Source organism: Amblyomma americanum, chromosome 3, assembly GCF_052857255.1.
Source record: "Amblyomma americanum isolate KBUSLIRL-KWMA chromosome 3, ASM5285725v1, whole genome shotgun sequence".
NCBI lineage: Eukaryota > Metazoa > Arthropoda > Arachnida > Ixodida > Ixodidae > Amblyomma > Amblyomma americanum.
Window position 1 is genome coordinate 211,776,451 of NC_135499.1, and position 19,073 is coordinate 211,795,523.

The window sequence follows — 19,073 nt, forward strand, 5'->3', positions numbered from 1 at the left end:
ACAAATATAATTTCACTTTTTTATCCTTCCGAATAACCTCTCTTTGGTCTCCTGTTCCTTGTTCCTTCTCGAAAATTCGCTTATTATGCCGAAACACCACAACACGAGGCGAACGCACCAGCATAGCGGAGTTCCAGCGGCGAAAAAATGCAAAACTATAATAATGTATGATGATGAGGTAGCTGATTCATTTTCCTTTTTTTTTAATGAAGATGTGTGAACGGAACTGATTACATGCTCGCGCTGTGCTGCTGAGTCGCAGTTCCAAACCTTCGAATATGACGTTTAATGGGGCACACTGTTGTTCGCTTCTGTTTTTAGTGTGCGATTTTTGTTTATATGTTTCTAATCATTCTCTTTTTTTTTCTTTTCTCGTATGGGATCAGTTAGGTTGGCGGCCTGCCTTGCAGACGACCGGGCACTACACGTTATCTTTCCTTTAACTATTTTGCAGAGACCCGTCGTTCATCTTAAACGGCTTCGCTGAATGCTCGCGCGGTCCTCGTGGGTAAAAAACGTCGAGAATGCTAGCCTACCATTGATTAGTTGTTATGACGGAAAACAAGTGATTGCCTTAAAGCAGCTTGTCTCAGACTGGTTGACGAAATGGTACCCAGAATTCTGTTGAGGCGTATGAGTACTTAGGCGGTTTTTTTTTTTTCTAGGGGGGGGGGCTCGGAAAAAGATTACGCTGCGGGGAAATTTGAGCGGAAAGCCGTGGTGGTCCTGACAGAGAGAGCGGTTCACGCTGCCCATTATAGGTCAGTTGTTTTGACCCGTGTGATTTTAATAGTTGGCACAGTGTTCGAAGACGTAATCTAGCCCTTTATTGCAAAATGCCGCGTTGACCGAGTCATCGGAGATTTCCCAGGATTTCGAAACCATTACCATCGCCACCTGAAGGGAAGTGGCGCAAACAACTGCAGGTATTCCCATTTTCCCGCACAATAATTGTCTTGGGTTGCCGGGTAATCTACAATATTTAATCAATATTCTGGCAGCTTTTAATTTGGTAGCGGTATATCAGACTTCCCCGGGCTCATAAGGATACACTTTTAGCATCATCATCATCGCCATCATCTCGAGAGTCAAAGGCATGAGTCGTTGCATGATATTTACAGCATGATATATATACATGAGAACTGGCGCGTTTACCTGCTGGACAATCCGAATGTTCTTAATGTGGGCCGGGTTGTGGGCACTCTTTGTAATGCGTCATGCGCGCATGTGTAATATGGGATCCATATGGATCTTGAAAAGGGGGTGGAAGGGGGTTGGATGGGGGCCTGGTATGACGAGAAATTACATCGCTGTCACGTGAATAGGTGTGAAGTGATATTACAGCGCCGTCACGTGACTAGGTTTGATGGCACAGTACATCGCCGTCACGTGACCTGGTATGACGTCACACTCATATGTCATCACTAATCATACCAATTAGTCTTAGCGTTACCCAAATGTATTAATTAACATTAACTAATTATGGGAAGTCATCATCTTCGTTGCGTGACTCGTCGGCTCGTGACGTCGCATGGCACCGTTTCTTGCGGATACTTTTTTGCGGATATGACCTGGAAAGTGAGCCATCTGTCGCTTTCCCATTAATAAAAGAAGCCGCTCGCTTCTACACAGACATAAATACAACGTGCCTCTGTTGGTGTACTACAGTCGTCGCAGCTTGTTAAGTGTTTTCGAAGACAACATACAGAGGAGTGAAAAGAGCATTTTCGCTATGCCGGACAGAGCTAGAAAATTGAAATATACTGATATGCATCTGCATAACCGCCGCACTGGAAAGTACATCGACGAGTATCGTGAATACCTCCCCCTCCTCCCAATTTCTGGTAGATGGTGTAAAAGAGCTGTGTTTGTCAATTGCCGGCTCGTGCGTGAATGAGCGAAGGGCTTCCAATACGAACAAGTATACACGAAGTAGGATTCCAAATATTGACACATATGAAGTACTCATCGACGTACTGGTGGTAACCGCGTATGGGACACCCCTGCCCGCAGGCCATATTCTCTATGAGGGTTCATCTATAAACTTCTCCTACTGCGTGCACATCAATAGTGTCTGTAGATACCTTATTAAATAATACCATCATCATTTTGACTTTCCTATCTCACAGGATTCTCAGAATTGTTTTTAAGCGAAAAACTTCTTAATCGCTTTTGTTTTGTTTTTCGTTAGTTTTCTGAGGCCGAGCAGTCAACCTCAACCTCACAATTTGAGGTTGAGGTGAGGTTGAGTGAGGTCAGCACTGGCCTTAGGAAAAGTGAGGTGAGGGCGTCTAAGGAGACTTCAACCTCCTCAACCTCAACTGATGAGGTTGAGGTTGATGTGAGGTCCAGATTTTTTAGGTAAGATGCCCACCTCTGGTTCGGACGCGGCTGGCGCGCACGCAGCTGACGGGCACGTGGCGCCATCTGGCGCACCTCAGGCCAACCTGCGCATGCGCAGTGGCGCGTCGCGGAAGCGGATCACGGTAGCGGATCGCGCTATGCTATAACTCTGAAATAGAGAGATTTAGCACAGCGCGATCCACCACCGTGATCCGCTGATGCGGGGCACCACTGCGCATGCGCGGATCACTTCTGAGGGCGGCAGGCGCCGACCAGCTGCATGCACGCGTCGGGACCAATCAGCGCGTGCGCGCTTAAAGGGGCTCTGAAACGCCTTCCGAGGAGAGCACATTAACTAACTTATTAATCACTACATTGCGTTGCCATGAAAACCAGAGCCAAGTAATACTCTTCTACACGCGGCAGACGACCCACAATCACGCGTCAAAGTTGGCGAGCCCTTCCCAGCGACTTTTTCATACTCGCACCCTCCTCCGTCCCCCGCATCTGCGTAGACAAGGCGAGAGGTGGCCATTGGTTAGATTCTTTCAGACGTCAGGCAGCTACCGTGGCCGTGGCCAATAAGCCGCTTAGCTCCGGCGGGTCGGGAAGCTCCGCTCCCAGAGGGGGGTCGGCGAAGGAGCGCCTACCTTCCAGCGTGCAAAAAGTGACGAGAGGAGAGGGAAAGGCGCGAGGACGCAGAAATTCAAATTTTAACTACAGATGACTCAACTTCTACAAAGTGCATTTAAAAAATCCTTGCTGGACACTATTCATGAAGCGGCGTGCTTCAATATCCCAGGCATGCCGCAACCTTATTAGAGCCCCCTTCACAGCCTCTTTAAGGCAAGCGGAAGCCGGTCACGGCAGCGGATCGCGCTACGCTAAATTCCACTCATCCTCCTTGGGTATACAACGCAGTTATTTCCTTCGTTTGCTGACCTCACTGGCCTGAATACGTAATGACAAAACACTGTGAGCCTGCACGCGAATTTTTAACAGCGGCGGGCGCATGGACTCTTCTTTTCAACTGCAGAGCCAGCAGCGAAATAAACGGTGTCCGGTCTCGCATACATTATTCGCTGTGGATCGGCTCCGACTTTAACCAGCGCGTCTAAACAGGCGTGTAGGTGAACTGTCACTGCTGTCCTTCCAAAGTAATCCCTCGAAAGAAGTTCACATCAGAGCATCACTGCATTCCTCAGCAAGACCGGCTGCTTCATCCCCGGCCTTCTGACTTTGCGAGTAAAAAAAAAATCACGTCTCAAAAATTATCTGCTGCCAAACGACAGCTAACGCTCGAACATTCGCATTACACACTCGTAACGGTCCTGAAATTTTTTTTTCAGCACTTACAGTTGTTGCTGCATTGTTGTGAATTGTACTGCACATTGCATGTCGTCACTGCGCTGCATACCATATGTTGTAAGTTCTAAAGCAGTTTCTACCGCTCTACGAAAAGGAGTGCAGCCATGTTGGTTTGCCGTCAGGCACCCAGCCTCTCCTTACACGTGCATCTAAATAAGAGCAGCAAATACACGGCCCCGTATTGACGCCTAATACATGGCGCGGCGTCAATAATGTGCCTGTGCGCAGATCTATATAGCGTGTGTGTGTGGTGCGCTCGCACGCGTCGGAAGACAATCAGCGCACGCCGGGGTGGCGCGGCCTCTGGGGCTGGCGAGGCGGCGCCATCGAAGGCAAACCACTGCGCGGCCTTTTCCGCTCTCCTTGGAGAACGCGTTCGACCTTTCGCGCGCTAGGCTCTATTCTCGGACCGCGCGCCGTGCCGGCGGCCCAGTGCGCCTGTGCACCGAGGCACGCACGCTACAGGCACCGAAAAAAAAGTTTTAAAGAAAGGGAGAACAGAAGCAGCGTTGGCGCCTTAATTAAACCGCAGACAACGAAGGCGTCAGCGTAGGCGCACCAAAGGGCAGAGTGCGCACTGCGTGGACAACGCACGACATTCAATGGCCGTACGAGGTGAGAGACTGCCCCACGAATCAACCACGAGAATAGACTGACCTCGCCACGCTCACTGCCCATGCGCAGAGCATGTGCGACGGCGGCCATAACGCATGCACTCACCCCCCCCCCCCCCCCCCCCCCCCCATGTCCCACACCGGCTCACCCCGGCTGCGAAGCCTGAGGGAACCTTGAGACAATCACTCCGTCTAGACATATTATGATTCAGTAGCGTGGCTTTTTGGGCTTGTTGGTACATAGTTCCAATACACTGTAGCGCAGCAAAAGACGAGGACACAAGAGACGAGAGACGAACACCACGAGCGCTAACTTCCAACAAATTTTATTCTCCTGAAGCATCACATTTATACACCAGAAAACAGTAATCACACGTGCGAACAGTATCGATTTCTTAGAAAAACGAGCTCTTTATCTGAGAGGAGAATGGAAGGTGTGCTTACACAGGAGCATCCTGACCTATTTATCTTTTCGGCTTCAATGATTTCGCGCGTTAACCTTTCTCTACTTTTTCCTATTACAAGACTTTTAACGGGCAAGGCGGATCGCTGGTTGACCACATTCACGCATGCAAGTCAAAACCCTGTAAGCCTTTCTTTGATAAAAGTCTTGTAATAGGAAAACGTAGAGAAAGGTTAACGCGCGAAATCATTGAAGCCGAAAAGATAAATAGGTCAGGATGCTCCTGTGTAAGCACACCTTCCATTCTCCTCTCAGATAAAGAGCTCGTTTTTCTAAGAAATCGATACTGTTCGCACGTGTGATTACTGTTTTCTGGTGTATAAATGTGATGCTTCAGGAGAATAAAATTTGTTGGAAGTTAGCGCTCGTGGTGTTCGTCTCTCGTCTCTTGTGTCCTCGTCTTTTGCTGCGCTACAGTGTATTGGAACATTATGATTGTTGTGACACAGTTTCGAAGGGCTGCGAGATGCAACACAAGTTTCACATCTCAGATCGTATATTAGATTTCCACAATTAAATATAAGAGAAAAGGCAACAGACGTTTTTCCATGAACTGAGGTGTCAAGCTTCATTAGAGATGATCACACCCATTGTGACCTTCTTTCTTCTCATCTCCTTTCCCAGAAGGGAGTAGCAAGTCAGGTAATCATCACTCGTACCAACATAAACTTCCCTCCCTTCATAAGGGGCGTATTCTTCCTTTCAAATAAACAGCAGTTTAAATTTGGGCACGAAACAAAACGCGCCTTACATTTCTGCGTTTCGATGCATATCGCTGCGTACGTTATAAAACTCAAGCACTTCTTCCTTCATAACCTCCTTTTCCAAGCATTGTTGCCATGCAGCATCCGACAAAAACCACAAGTGCTACCGGCGGCGAAGTGAAACTCAAAGCAAAATGGGTCGATTCGCGCTTGTAGGAGCCTGCAGTTCAAGGGCGCTCCAAATGAATACGCAAACCAACGAGAGAGAGAGAGAGAGAGAAAGAGAGAGAGACGGAAGCATTACGCGACAGCGACTGCCTAGCTGCGCGGATTACAATGGCAGATCAATTTACAACGACAATTGTCCCGACCCAGAGAGGCCACCACAGCTGTTACTCAATACAAAATGAGAATGTAAGAGATCGATTACGCGATATTGATACGCGTGGCGCGGCAGCTGGTCCGCCTGCCACACAAATCAACATGTTTTGCTTGAATCTGCACTGTACGCAGCCTTGACGAGATCTGCTAGTCGCTTACTGCTGCGTGACCGCGTCACTGCATCGGGGCGCGCGTATTCAGTGCACTTGTGACGCCACTGCCAAAAGAAGGTCTTAGCATAGAGTATGGGGAACCTGCGCTCCCAAGGTGGCCCTGCAATTGTTCCATTCGGTGACTCAAAACTGCTTTTGTCAGCCGCTTGGGCCGCTGCAAACGCGAGAACACATTATGCGCGATTAGGTACCCGCGTTTGGCAGACAGAATTCATTGCCTAGCTTTTCTCGGCGTAGCCCAGATAGCCGACGCACGGCACGCGCGCCTTCGACAGAGCGCGGAGGCTCGCGCCGATAAGCGCCTGAAGGTGGCGCGGAAAAGTACTAAGAGTACTACCCAAAACTGCTTTCCCTTCTCGCTAGGCAGTGTGTTATGGCGCTGCAATCGGCACCGCAAACTTCAGAGCAAGTTCTCCGCACCGCTAACTCTTGACGCGCACCTCAAGCCACCAATGCGCACGAGGCACCAGGTGCCGGCCAGCTGCCACGTCGGGGCCGTCTAACTGGCGGAAACCGGTACGCGCTATGCTAAAACTCCCTAATAAGACAGCGCGATCCCTACTGCTATGCAAAGAAGCCACGCGCAAGCTCCGCAGCTCTCTTCGTCCTGATGCAAACAGCAATAACCAAGCGCTCAGTTGGAGCGTAGGCTGCCATCCGCTGGCCTACCGCGGAAAGCGTACAACGTCAGTCAAATGAAATACCGTCGAGATCAAGACGAATGACGCTCGAAAACCAGAAGCAGTCGCAAGAAGAACTATTATAAAAATGACGGGTAAACAACGCGCGTAATGGTCTAACAAAATTTCTGCTGGATCCCGCCCGGCCAGGAGCTGCGGGTAAGTTTACTTTATGCAAATGCACATGAGGAGCCGAAATTGCACGGAGGCGGTTCGATACACAGCAGCCGCATCATGGCGAGATCGAAACGCGCCCCTCGTTGGCTCGCACGAAGCGCCACAGACCAGCGCAAAATCTCCGCGTTTCGCAGACTGCGCTGCCTTCCTCTTTGTTACCAGTGGACGACCTCAAGAGAGCCCTTTTCGCCGAAGGAAGAGAGAGAGAGAGAGAGAGAGAAAACGCGACCGACACCTCCAGCGATGCCTCGAGCTCGTATGCTGGTCGCTGCTCCTCGACACCCTCGCTCTGAATCACGGGGGGCGATTGGCGAGCACTGCAAGCGCACTCAGACCGGCCCGCTCTAAATATAAGCCGCGCATCAGGCGTGATTCATCGAGGAGCCCGAAGTGGGGGGGACGCCGCAGCACTGCAGTGCCAACACGCGAGAGCTAATCGGGAGACGACGATACTTCGCGAGCCAATCAGAGAGAGAACATGCTGCAACCTTGTTTCACGAGGGAAAAGCGAGGGAGTGTGCCAAAGCTACAAACGCTGGGCGGCACGGAGCAACATGGGGGGAAAGGAAGCGTCATTCGGAATCTGCCTTTTTCACGCGGTCCTTCGGCGCACGCGTTCCTCTCCCACACTCCGCCGGTTGAAGAGATGATGCCCGATGATGATTATGAACTGTTATGGCGCAAGGGCAGCTTTGGCCAAAGAGCGCCATGGCACAAGGTTATTCTTTCTACTTTAGGTGGGGTCAGCGACCCATTTCCCAAGCATTTAACCCTAAAGAAGCCGAGCACCAGACCAGGGGAAAGCTGGTACCCATTGTACCACCGGTGGGTACCCGGCGGCACAGGGGATCGAACCCCGCACCTCCCGCATGCGAGGCGGATGCTCAATCGAATAGGCCACCGCTGCGGTGCGGTGGTTGAAAAGAAAGCGCACAGCCTGTAATCGCGCATGCGCACTTCGTGCTGGCGAAAGGTGCATACGCGCACCTACAAAACACATCCGCTGTAATAAAACGCCGACCTTGCATGGTGGCACCCACCACTAGCCCGTTTCAAAAGGGTCGCTCTTCGCGCTCGTCCAAGGTGAACTGATGTCGAGGACAACGGGGGATATGCAAACTCCCGCAAGTGCGCTTTCCCACATAACTATGTTGCCAAAGGCGGGATGGCCGACTTCTCTATAAAAAAAAACTGCGAGCGCTACAGGGCAGGGTGATAGAATGTCCGAAACGCGGCTTGGCGCTCAAGGGGAAGAGCTGGGACGTCTGGTCGCTCATGCGGTCGACACGCTCGGCCTGTAAAATATGGCTGAGTAAAGCTCTACTACTTCGAAACGTATTATGGAAGAATCAAACAAAAGGAGTAGTCATTGCTTTCTTTCAGCTGGAAACGCACGGTCAGCCATCTTGTCTTGGGCAACATTGTTATGCGGGAAAGCGCACTTGAGGAATTTTGCGTATACGCTTTAAGCCTGGACTCCATGTACGCGAAAACTCACGCGAACGCGAAGGCGACGGCGGCAAGCGACGAGCGACGCCGTCGCGCGAAGCAAAATGCATGTGTCGCTTGCCGTGTCACTCGGATCTGCACCCACAGAAAATTTCGCTCGTCGCCCGGAAGTCCCCCACGCGACTGGCCAATCAGAGCCCCCAAAGCCGTTTCCGGTTTGTCTACGGTTTCTCACGGGTACATCTCACGAAACCAGCCCGTCGTCTTGGTCATCGCCACCGTCGAGAAAATATTTGGTTTTGTAGCTGAGAGGCAGACCCGCATGATTTAAATAATTAAAACAATCTACTTGTTGGGTGCGGAGGGCTAACAGCATTTGGAGTGGGCTGCGCGAGCGGGCGTACTGCAGGGAGAGATGCGTGTCGAGCCGCGGGTACCGGCGCTCGATCCACCGTGCCGCTGCGCTCCAACTGTGCAGAAACACTCGCGGCGCGCATTCTCAGTGGTATATTATAGTTTGCTCACTTACAATCAGGTTGCGGTGACAGTTAATGGGTTTTACTAAGCCGGAGTGCACAGGCACCGAACGAAAGCACACCTGCCCCGTGAACCCGTGACGTGACTTCGTCTCCGCAAGCACGCCTTTGGCTATCTCCACTGCCGCTACACCGCTGCCGTGGAGGAAATATTCCTTTGGCCCTGACTATGAGGCACACTCACAAAATTTTAAGAGAGAGAACAGGTTACGGGCGTGTTTCTAAGCTTGAGTGCGCAAAGCACGGAATCCGCTGCGCACGTCGCGGGTTCGCGTCGCCTGCCGCCTTCGCTTGCATGGAGGTTGCCCACAAGCGACAGAGCGAACGCCAGCCGTCGCCGCCGCCGTCGCCTTCGCGTGAGTTTTCGCGTACATGGAGTCCAGGCTTTAGAAGCACGTCCAGATTATTTGCCATTGTAAAGGACTCTTGTTCGGCCTTTTTTTAGTAAACGAAGTTTTTTGTATGTTTTTTTTTTCAGGGCTTAAAATGGCACGCTATCCAGCCCGAAGGAATGAACGCTGATATTATCGTACCCGTACCGGGGCGCCAGGAGTTCAGACGGCGCTACGACCAAAAGCGAGTCTCAGCACCGCAAATCAGCAACGGTTCTGGCTCTCCACCCCCTCCCTTAAGCTTTTCTAATGGTGTCTTCGACTGGTCGCTCCCGCGATCCGGTTGGGATCTGGCAGAGTGGGAGCCGCTCTTGCTCTGAGCGCATAGAGAGACTAGTCAACCAGAATGGTCAGCGAGTTTTCAGAGCGGAAGCGCAGGGGGCAGAAAGAGGACGTAACTTCCGGAACCATGACGCGGCATCGCTGCTGATGTCAACAGTAGCCGCACGTAAGGTCCCTTGATTACCTTTAGCCGCACGTGGTCGCACACAGTTTGCATCGCGGTCACCGCTTAGCCTGTATCGATCGCTACCCGGGCTTTCCGTCCCACGGGACGCTCATTTTTCGAACATCGCCTTGTGGATAGCACTGTCGGTCCTCGTCTGAGCTGCTGCTGGAATCGCTGTTGTCATGCGTCAGCAACACAGACCGCGTTCCTAGCGTAGTTATCTGGCGTCTCTTGGACATTTTGCCTCACACAGCGCGGCACCTGCAAAACACAACGCAGCAAGCGTGACTGCGTCGAAAGCCTACACTTGCTTCTGCCTACGCGCAGGGGACGCCGAGGCCTCGCACCGCTTTCGCGAAATGGCGGAAGTGGCTCTGTCACGTGGACTCATCTCGGAGCCGCTCCTACTTTTTTCTCGGAGCGCGTCGGAGCGCTCTGAGCAGCTGGAGGCGAGCGCTCAGAAAGAACCAGCCGAATGTAGTCAGAGCGGCCGGTTTCGACCAGCCGAATGTGCGGTCGCCTCTCGGAGCGCTGTACAGCGATCTAAGGCGACCAGTCGAAGACACCATAAGAGTTTAGCAATGAGCCTGCGACCGCACCAACGGTTTCACATTACTTGCCAAGCTGCAGCGCGCGGTGCCGACGGCCGCAGTGACGATAGGACAATGCCACCATTAAACGGACACCTACCCGGTCTGCACGGCCGTCCAGTACGGCGCAACTTTTGGACCGGTACTACGCGAAGGCGAGCTTTCTGTCGAAAAAAAAATGCACAGGGAAACGACAGAAGCCCGGAAAGAATAAAACCGGGCGCGCTCGAAGGAGGAGGTGCCGGCCGATTCACGCTTGTCTACCCCCCCCCCCCCCCCCCCCCCGCGGCCCCCCTGTATCCTCCTCGCTCTCGGCAGAATGCAGCACCCGACGCGTCTGCTACGTGCCGGGAGAACGGAAAAAGAATTCGTCGCGCGCCGGAAGGCGCCAACCACTGCGTGGGCGCGCGAGACGATGCCATTTCCAGGGAAAAAAAAAATAGAGAAAAAGATGCCGAAACGCTGCAAGAGCCGGGAGGCGAAATTCGGGTCGCCGACCCCGGCGGTGGGGCTGCGGGGCCATTCTTGGCCGCAGAAAAAGCCCGACGTCGCCGCCCGGTGCGGACCTCGGAGGGAGCGCACGCCTGCGCCCCACGCCTCTTCCTCGGCCCTCCCTATCGAACTGCAGCCAGGCATTCCCAAGCCTGACAGCCCCACCCCCGTTGTGTTGCAGAACTGTCCTGTGTGCGCGAGGCCAGAGGAGGATTTACAAAAAAAAAAAAAGAACTCGGAGGGGGGCCGGCATTTGGATGGGAGGAAGGGGTGGCAGCCAAATTCCTTCGTATATGAAAAAAAAATGGCAGTCTTCGAATCCACACCTCCAAGCAGCACCTCTCCGCTTTCTGTAGGAACCAGTTATCGTCATTAGAGGTGCGACACCTGACAATTGCGCAAGCAGAACAGCATGGCTTGCACCGACGTCATAATAGACGCCACGTCTGACACCCCATGCGCGGCAAAAACTAACATGTTTTTTTTCTGGTGCGGTTATTGCCACCTGCTCCGGTGCTCTGCACTGCGGAAGCTAAGTTCCGTTCTGCGTCATAGCGCACGTGGCGTCACTTGCAACACGTCTACGCTCGTGCGTCTCCACTCTGCAAAAGGCCTCTATTGCCACAATCATACAGCGGATGGAATGCTAAGCGTGGTTCCTGCGAAAAGCTAAAAAAATTCAAGACTGAACGAACGACGTAATTGTTCCACAGCCGGTTGCTTCGATTCCTGGAGGGCCTGGAGGGGCGAGCGCCGAAAAAAAACTCCGCGAATGCGATCGAACTCGGTCGTCGCTGAATTGCTGAGACAGATATCACCGTCCTTTATCAGACACGGCTACGCAACGTAGGCAGAGTCTGGCGCCTTCTGCTCAAAAAGTTTGTTCTGTTCCGCTTGCTTGCAGAACGAACAATCGTCAACTGAGCCGCTCCGCAGTTCTACGGTACAACAGACACGTCTGTTTCTCTCGGGAGGCCGTAGCCGCGCTGCTGGGGAGAAGAAATCCCGAGCAGAGCGCTCTTCGCAGGGCACGTGACCAGTGAAAAGAGTAGCACCGTCAGCCAACCAGTCCAACAGCTCCGCACCGTGTAGAAACATTGGCCAACTTTCAAAGGACATTCGGCTGTGGCCGCACTACTGGCACGAAAGCCGACACATGTTTTCGTCACAGCTCCGCCAGCTGTCTGTCAAGCGGACTCGGGGCCTCGTGAGCCAATGCCACACGCACCCCTGTTCGGCCGCAAGGAGGCTTGTCCAGCAGCCGCGAATCAGACAATGAAAAGTTCCCGCCTCGCCGCCGTCCCACGGTTGGAGAAGGGTGAACGACCCTTTCGGAAGGCACCACCCGAGCTGTTCACCTCGCTATTCCTCGTCGTCGTCAACACTGCGATGACCTCCCTCCAGACCAAATTAGGCACAGCATAGCGCCGAAGGAGACTGTTCGAATGTCTTCTTCCGTAGACGGCGATAGGGCCAGAGGAGCCGCAAGCGGCATGAGTGCCGAAAGCCCCGCAATGAACTTGAGGGGTTTTAAAAAGTGCCTGCGTGGGAGAGGCAGTGAGTGCACCGAGGCGACTCGAAAAAGGCGCCAACCGATGTTAGCGCCCAAAAACAGGAAAGAGCGCTCTTTCTCCCTCGGTGGCCCTCAGATGCCGCCACATCCTGTTCGCATGCCACGAGTTACAAATTGCGCAATCATCTTCGTTAAAAACAAACCGATGCCGGACATTAGTCTGCAGAAGGCCTAGTTGGTGACCTGAGAAGAGGCGACACGTTTTGCATCCACGCGCTACTCTCTCTCTAATCGCGTTCTCGAACGCCCGGCCGCTGATGACAGACTGCAGCACTGTACTCACGCTCTGAGTGCGGCGGCCACTCGTACTCGACGGAGCGGCCCAACGCCGGTGCGGGGCCCCCTGGCAGCAGCAGTAGCAGCAGGAGCGGCGGCGCCGCCGCCACCAGCAGCGCCCCGAGCCGGACACCACCCATGGGCCCGCTGCTACATGAACGGGGCCGGCCGCCAGGCCAACCCCTGTCGCCGCACGATGGCCTCCCTCTCCTCCGCCGCCTCCTTGCGCCTGCACCACAGAAACAACATCGGCACGCGTTAGACACACACGCAACAAAAACGCACACACTCGCGCATCATATGCACCATACACACCACTGCAGCCAAGCAGCCACTCGCACACGGGCTCGCCACGTGGAAACACTGCGCGGACTACACCCGTTGCGAAATTATCCGCGCGACAGACGGGAAGTATACACCAGTCCGTTCCCACGCAGCTAACACCTTGCGTTAAAGTGGCTACTATAATTTCCCTCGGTTCCTTTCTCTCTCTCTCTCTCTCTCTCTACAACGGGTTTTGAATCGTTCCCAGTCTCGCTATACGCACGTCGCACGGACAATGAAACGCCACTTTCGGGATCTCTGCCACGTTCTGTTCTGGGGGCTACTCTGGTCGCCAAGACGGCGGGGTAACAAGACTCCGTGGTTCCCCACTCTCCCGTCCGGATCCCTACGCGTCCGCACCTGGACCGGCACCACGAGGTGCTCCAGCCAGTCAGCGCGCCTCCTCGCAAGACCGGTTTCTCCCCACCCTCCCCATCCCCTCGTCGCAAACGTCCCCTCGCCTTCCCCCCAGCACTTGGACGGGAGAAAAAGTGGCGTCCTTTCGCTGAAGACCATCGCCAGAAAAGGAAAGCGAAGAGTCATTGTCGTCCTTAACGCAAAACAAGGTCTGCAGGTGTGCGCGACGCTTCACAACAGACCTTCAGAAGGAAAGGAACGCCCCTCAAAGGAGGCCCTCCAGCCAATCAATGATGACCTGCCAGCCACACGCGACGGCAGGTGCGAAGCCATGACAATGAGTCGACGCCATTGGCTGAAGGGCCTCCCTCGAGGGGCATCTGCCGCTCAGTTCTAGAGTTTTAATCGATGCCTATCTGAATGTACCACGAAGCACACGGATTAGAAAGAAATGGGTGAGCGTGTATATAAACGGTGCAATGTGACGTGCTGTAAGGATTCTGGCGACAGCCCGTCTGGTTTAGCTGCGAAGTCGCCCCGGGACACCTGCAGCCGGGGTCCCTGCACGGCGATAGGGATTTTGGTTCCCACGGCCTTGTCCCCGCTTGGGTTATTGGAATCGAGACGGAGGACTCTAACGCCGTTTGTAAACAACATTGTTCCCGGAAGATCAACCCGTGCGCTACGGAGGCAGTTAGCGACCACCAATCCCAGCGGGGGTGGCTCACCCATTCAACTGCGCCGGCTCACCGGCGCCTCGCCCATTTCGACTTCCCAGGAGACGTGTACGGCTTGACAGCTTGAGAAGCCTCGTTCGGACGCGAAGACAACGCTCTCTCTGAGGGGGCGATGATCCAGCGGCACCCTCTCTCTCCGGCGAGACATGTGACGGGGGCGTGTGCCTATATGATGTGGTGTTAGTGTGTGTGTGTACGACAGCACAAGTTTTAGGCCACGCCCAACCTGGCGAAGACCTCCTCGAACCTGGGGAATCCTAGGGACCGGACCCTTTTTAAACCGGACGACGAGTGCCGTGACAAAGGAATCCTCGATCATCCTCAGATCTTCTCAGATCCTCCGACCTTCCCCCATCACCCTCCAATGGGTACCTAAATCTTGTAAATAATGTAAATAAACCCCATGTGCAGTTTCCTTCATAACCAAGTCCGACAACGTTAATCGTAGAAGGGACCTGCGGCGGCGCTGAAAGAGTCAGCTCACTCAAGGACCCCTTATCTCTAACAGTGCGTAAAGGGTAAAATTTGGCGAGACTCTGGTAAACGTTTGGCGCAATCGAGCTTTACCACCTCTCGATTTTCGCATCGAAAGCTGCCCGGCTGAACGAAGTCAGTTTCTTGAAGTTGGGCCATACACCAATAGGCCATGCAGCCAGTTTATTGATATCAGTCTCTCCGAACATATGCTAAGCACAGGTAGAGGCGTTGAACGCATTAAACAGAAAACGGTGACTAAGACGGGAAAACAGATCCAGCAAAAAAAAAAAAAAAAACTTTTATTTGCGGACCTATTCACGACAAAGAGACGGTCCAAATTTTTTAAATTTCAAAGCAGCCCTGAGGAATATTTCAAACGATTACAGACTACGTCAAAAACGTACCCGATTAAGCAGGGGAACCCACCGCTATTCCTACGCGGGCGGCAAAAATCTAAAGCTACTCTGACGTCAACACCGCATCGACATAGGTCATATTGGGGCAATAAAAAGAAATAAAAATAATGCGACCAGCCCGCACCCACCGCCAGTTGGCACAACGGGCAACACCACATCGACTGTCGCCCGGCGCCCAAACCGACACGAACAACGGTCACAACGTCACCTTCCAATTCCTTGTCATGAACTGAAGAGATCTAAGGACGCTGACGTCATTCTGACCTTCGGTACGAAGGTCGCGACGTCTAGCGGCGCAAATGGCCGCACTGTCTCTCTCTCCAAATGAGAGGGCGACATCACGTATCTAAAAATAAAACTCAAACGCAGAGGGACAAGCCGGGCAAGTATACGGTAAACCGTTCGTAGCGGAAGCCAACATCGCGGAGTGAGCAACGAAATGACGGTGAATAAAAGAAAAGGAAAATAATCAAACTGTGCACTGTGCCGCCCTTTCAATACAAAGGGGGCTATTTGTTCTCGTTTCGAACATATTGCGTACAATGCTAGCGACAGTGACTTGTGTCGCTTCCTGTCAGGGGCGGCCCTGACAGCAATAAAAAGCAAGCGATAATGGACAACACAGCCTTGAGACCCGACAGAGCAATAAGTTCGCGCGTACACGCAGTGGGTGAAAGCTGTAATCGAGCCGTACAGCCAAACGGCGCCAGGACAGTGCACAGTCCTAACCGACTCGCTTCCCACGGAAAGCGACTTCTTGGGTACTATACAAAGCGCGACTAACAGTGACGATCCAGACAATGGCGGCGGCAACAACAACAAAGGCATAGGAAACGTCCCAGCGCACTCAATAAGGCCGTTCCCACGTTATATAGAAATATCAAAAGGCAGCGGCAACCCAACGTATTGCCTCAATTCCTCGCTAAAATTAATGATCCTCATGCCCAAGCAGGACACGAGAACGCTCTTCACCCGGCTTCCGGCTGCCTGCCGAGGGGATGCGGCAGAGACCTACACCCTCCGCCCCATGCGACACTGGAACACCGCAGCTGGCGCAGATCGGATTCAGCGAGTCAAAACAAACCTCGTCTGATGGTCGTCCCATAAGAGACCCCTCCAGTAGGCGCATCACCCTATACGACCAAAAGCCAACCAGCTTCTCGAACGCTGCGCCTTATTCGTCAACAACTCCCTTCCTCTGCACGCAAGAAAATGACGCTTGTGCCTTCTGTCCCGCCTTTCCGTCCCTAAGCCGGCTTTTGTCACAAGGAACATCCATGTCATGCAGCTGGCCCAAGCAGCGAACTTCACAGCATACAGCCACGTCTAAAGGCCCACCCGCCCAGCCAAACCATACACACCCGTTATAGCGCGGAGAGTTGAGCTAATTGGTGCAACATTAATCAAGCAGTTGATGGACAGCGCTTTCCCGTCTACTCGCTTGTCGTGTGTTCGTTGCGCTGTGTTTGAAGAACCACACCCGTTCCTGACACGCACGTAATCGGCCAACAATGCGTCGGCAGTAACTACCCCGCGGTTTCTGATCAAGCTTGCATGCCCCGAGCATATGACAACATTTGTAGGTAGCGCCGAACGCGCTGATGCAGACCCCAAGCGCGAACACGACCAGGAACAAGGTTGGTACGGGGACCGCACTCCGGCCAGGGACCGGACCGACCGGGCGACACTCCGCACAGGTACACGTGCACGATGCCTGTCAAAGGATGCTATTCCTGAACCAATATGCACTGCGTACCTTGATCCTTTCGCTCAACCCGCCCCCTCCCCCACTACCTGCCCGCTTTCATCTTAACGCTATGCGTAACAAGTAGCCATAGTTTGTGTTCACAAAAAGATTGACAAATCCTCCTGGAATGGCACAAACTGCATTTCCCAACACGTTTACGAAAGAAAAGTGACCAGCTTCATGGTAAACATGCAGAAAGCGCGCCGAAACACCACTCACTGCAAAAGTTAACCTTACCGGCAAAATCACCTCAAAATAAACATGGCCGTATTGCTACATCAAAACATGACTGAATTGTGTGTTGCTGAACATGTGGACCCAGTTTTAGCTATCTTACAGACGTTCACAAATTAGGCTAACTGACAATTTTTTGTTAAAGTAGTTATTATAAACCAATTTGTTCTTTTTTTTATATTTCCAAGACGTTGGGGATAGCACAATCGAAACGCAGGAAGTTAAAACTTTTTGCCCGACCCGCTAATTGCCTGGCCATTGCACGGCTAATGTAAAATGCCGGATTTTCGTGCTGAGGTACAACGACTGCGTACTCGTTTATGCTAATACGAGCGTCTACACGCAAGCCGAACGATCTGCTTAACAGTCCGGGAGTGATGGAAGGCTTTCGAGGAACGAGGTGCGCGAATATTGCAGTCAATACACATGCCCTGCACACGCATTGCACACCTTCACACAGCGTGTTAATAGCTGCGAACAAGAATGTAAGCACGGGAAAGCTTAGATGCCGAAAACACTTTGACCTCTACAGCATGCATACAGCAAACACACACAGAGAACGCTTAAGCATATACTATACAAAGTTATGTGCGCGCTATCGCAACAGCCCCTCCAGGTGATAAGTGCACAAGCGCCGAATGCAGATGCGGTGTAATGGTAATGGCAGCCACTAACAGCGCATGCGCTGTTAATGGCCGGGCGCACTTGGCACCTATAGTGGATGCTCACCCGGCAGTTAGTAGCTGAGTGCTTGACCTGCACCTGGCGATCTGCGCATGCGCTGTTGGCGACTGGCGGTATATACGGTAGAGTTTAAGGCAACATACGCTTAAAAACTCCCTAGTGTCATGCGGACAAGGAACCGCCCACGGACCAAAGCGCGACCTTTTCGCGCCTCCCGTGTCGTCAAAGGGCGGGGGGGGGGGGAATAGTCCGCGCTATTAAACTTAAACACGCCAGCCACATGCACAAACTGCGCGCCACCCATCACGAGCTCGCGTCGCACACCGATTCTGTTTACGCGCACTGGCGCCTCGGCCTTATCTATATGCACCGACACATCAGTCGGGACAAACAGCGTTTCATTCGGACGAGAAAGCTAAGGACGGGAAAAGGAAGAAACAAGGCGGTACCAGGCGGCACCGTGGTGCCGTCCGCGCCGCTCGTGACAGAGCAAAACACGATCCTGAGCACCGGAGTGGGGTCAAGCCCTCTTTCCGGTCCGTTTTCCACAATCCCCCGCACACAGACTGAGAGAAGCAGTGAGAGATAAGACTTGCAGCGCAGACGGGGTAGTGTCCACACATGCACACACACACACATACGCACAGATACACGGACTGCGCGCCCTTCAACCCTTATCACGCCCCGGGCGGCGGCAGCTTTGCAGAACGACAGGGAAAGTGACCGTCTACGTTGTTTTCACGCGCCAGTCGCAGGGATGCCGAGCAGAGCGAAGAATCGGCTGACCTTCGCGCCTCGCTTATCGCAGGAAACCCGCGCACTGTTTGCTCCATCCTTTCGCTGTAAACAGGGAAGCGGGACGGATGACGCGAGCTGTTTTGAAGCCCAGTTCCGGCGGGAGACGGGAGACCTGCGCCGAAGCGAACCGCTTCACCGGAGGCGATGCCAACAAAGCAGTGACGCGCAACAAGATGCGCACGAGCCACAGAACCAACACACGTTGATCGACCGAAATGATGGGTGGCTTCCAGGTCAAGAAAAAAAAATTATCTGACAACTGAAATATCCGAAACATTCATATCGGTACCGTATAGAGTTAAATGCACCCTGTAACCCAGATCTCGCCTGACAAGGATCATCCGGCGAACTCCATTAAACAGCGTTTTAAGAGAATCCTATTTACCCTTGGACAGTCGCTGCCGTACATGTACGGCGGCGCGAGCGCGTACCACATGGTCACTGGCGTACATGTACGGCGAAAATCGTGTGCTCGAGCGTCTGCTAGCAGGCGCTTACGGGGAGGTTCATCCTTTCATTCCGAAGCACTGATAAAATGCAAAATGAACCACGGGGATAGGTTTTCTGAGAAAAAAAAAATTGCGAATTAGATGCGTTCACTTCGGTTTTCTCTTCGGTTCCGGTGTTTGGATCCACTGTT

General features: G+C 53.0%; 1 protein-coding gene across 2 annotated transcripts in view; it reads right to left on the minus strand.

Moving 5' to 3' along the window:
• InR (Insulin-like receptor) overlaps positions 1–19,073 on the minus strand; it is a 214,213-nt gene that overhangs the window by 90,343 nt on the left and 104,797 nt on the right. Inside the window, exon 2 of one of the 2 annotated variants that reach the window (XM_077659857.1) lies at positions 12,667–12,888. The exons of the other annotated variant lie outside the window; for it this stretch is intronic. Within the exon in view, the coding sequence (XP_077515983.1) occupies positions 12,667–12,799 (133 nt within the window). The 5' untranslated portion in view covers positions 12,800–12,888. The remainder of the gene's footprint in view (positions 1–12,666; positions 12,889–19,073) is intronic. 2 annotated transcript variants of the gene reach the window in all.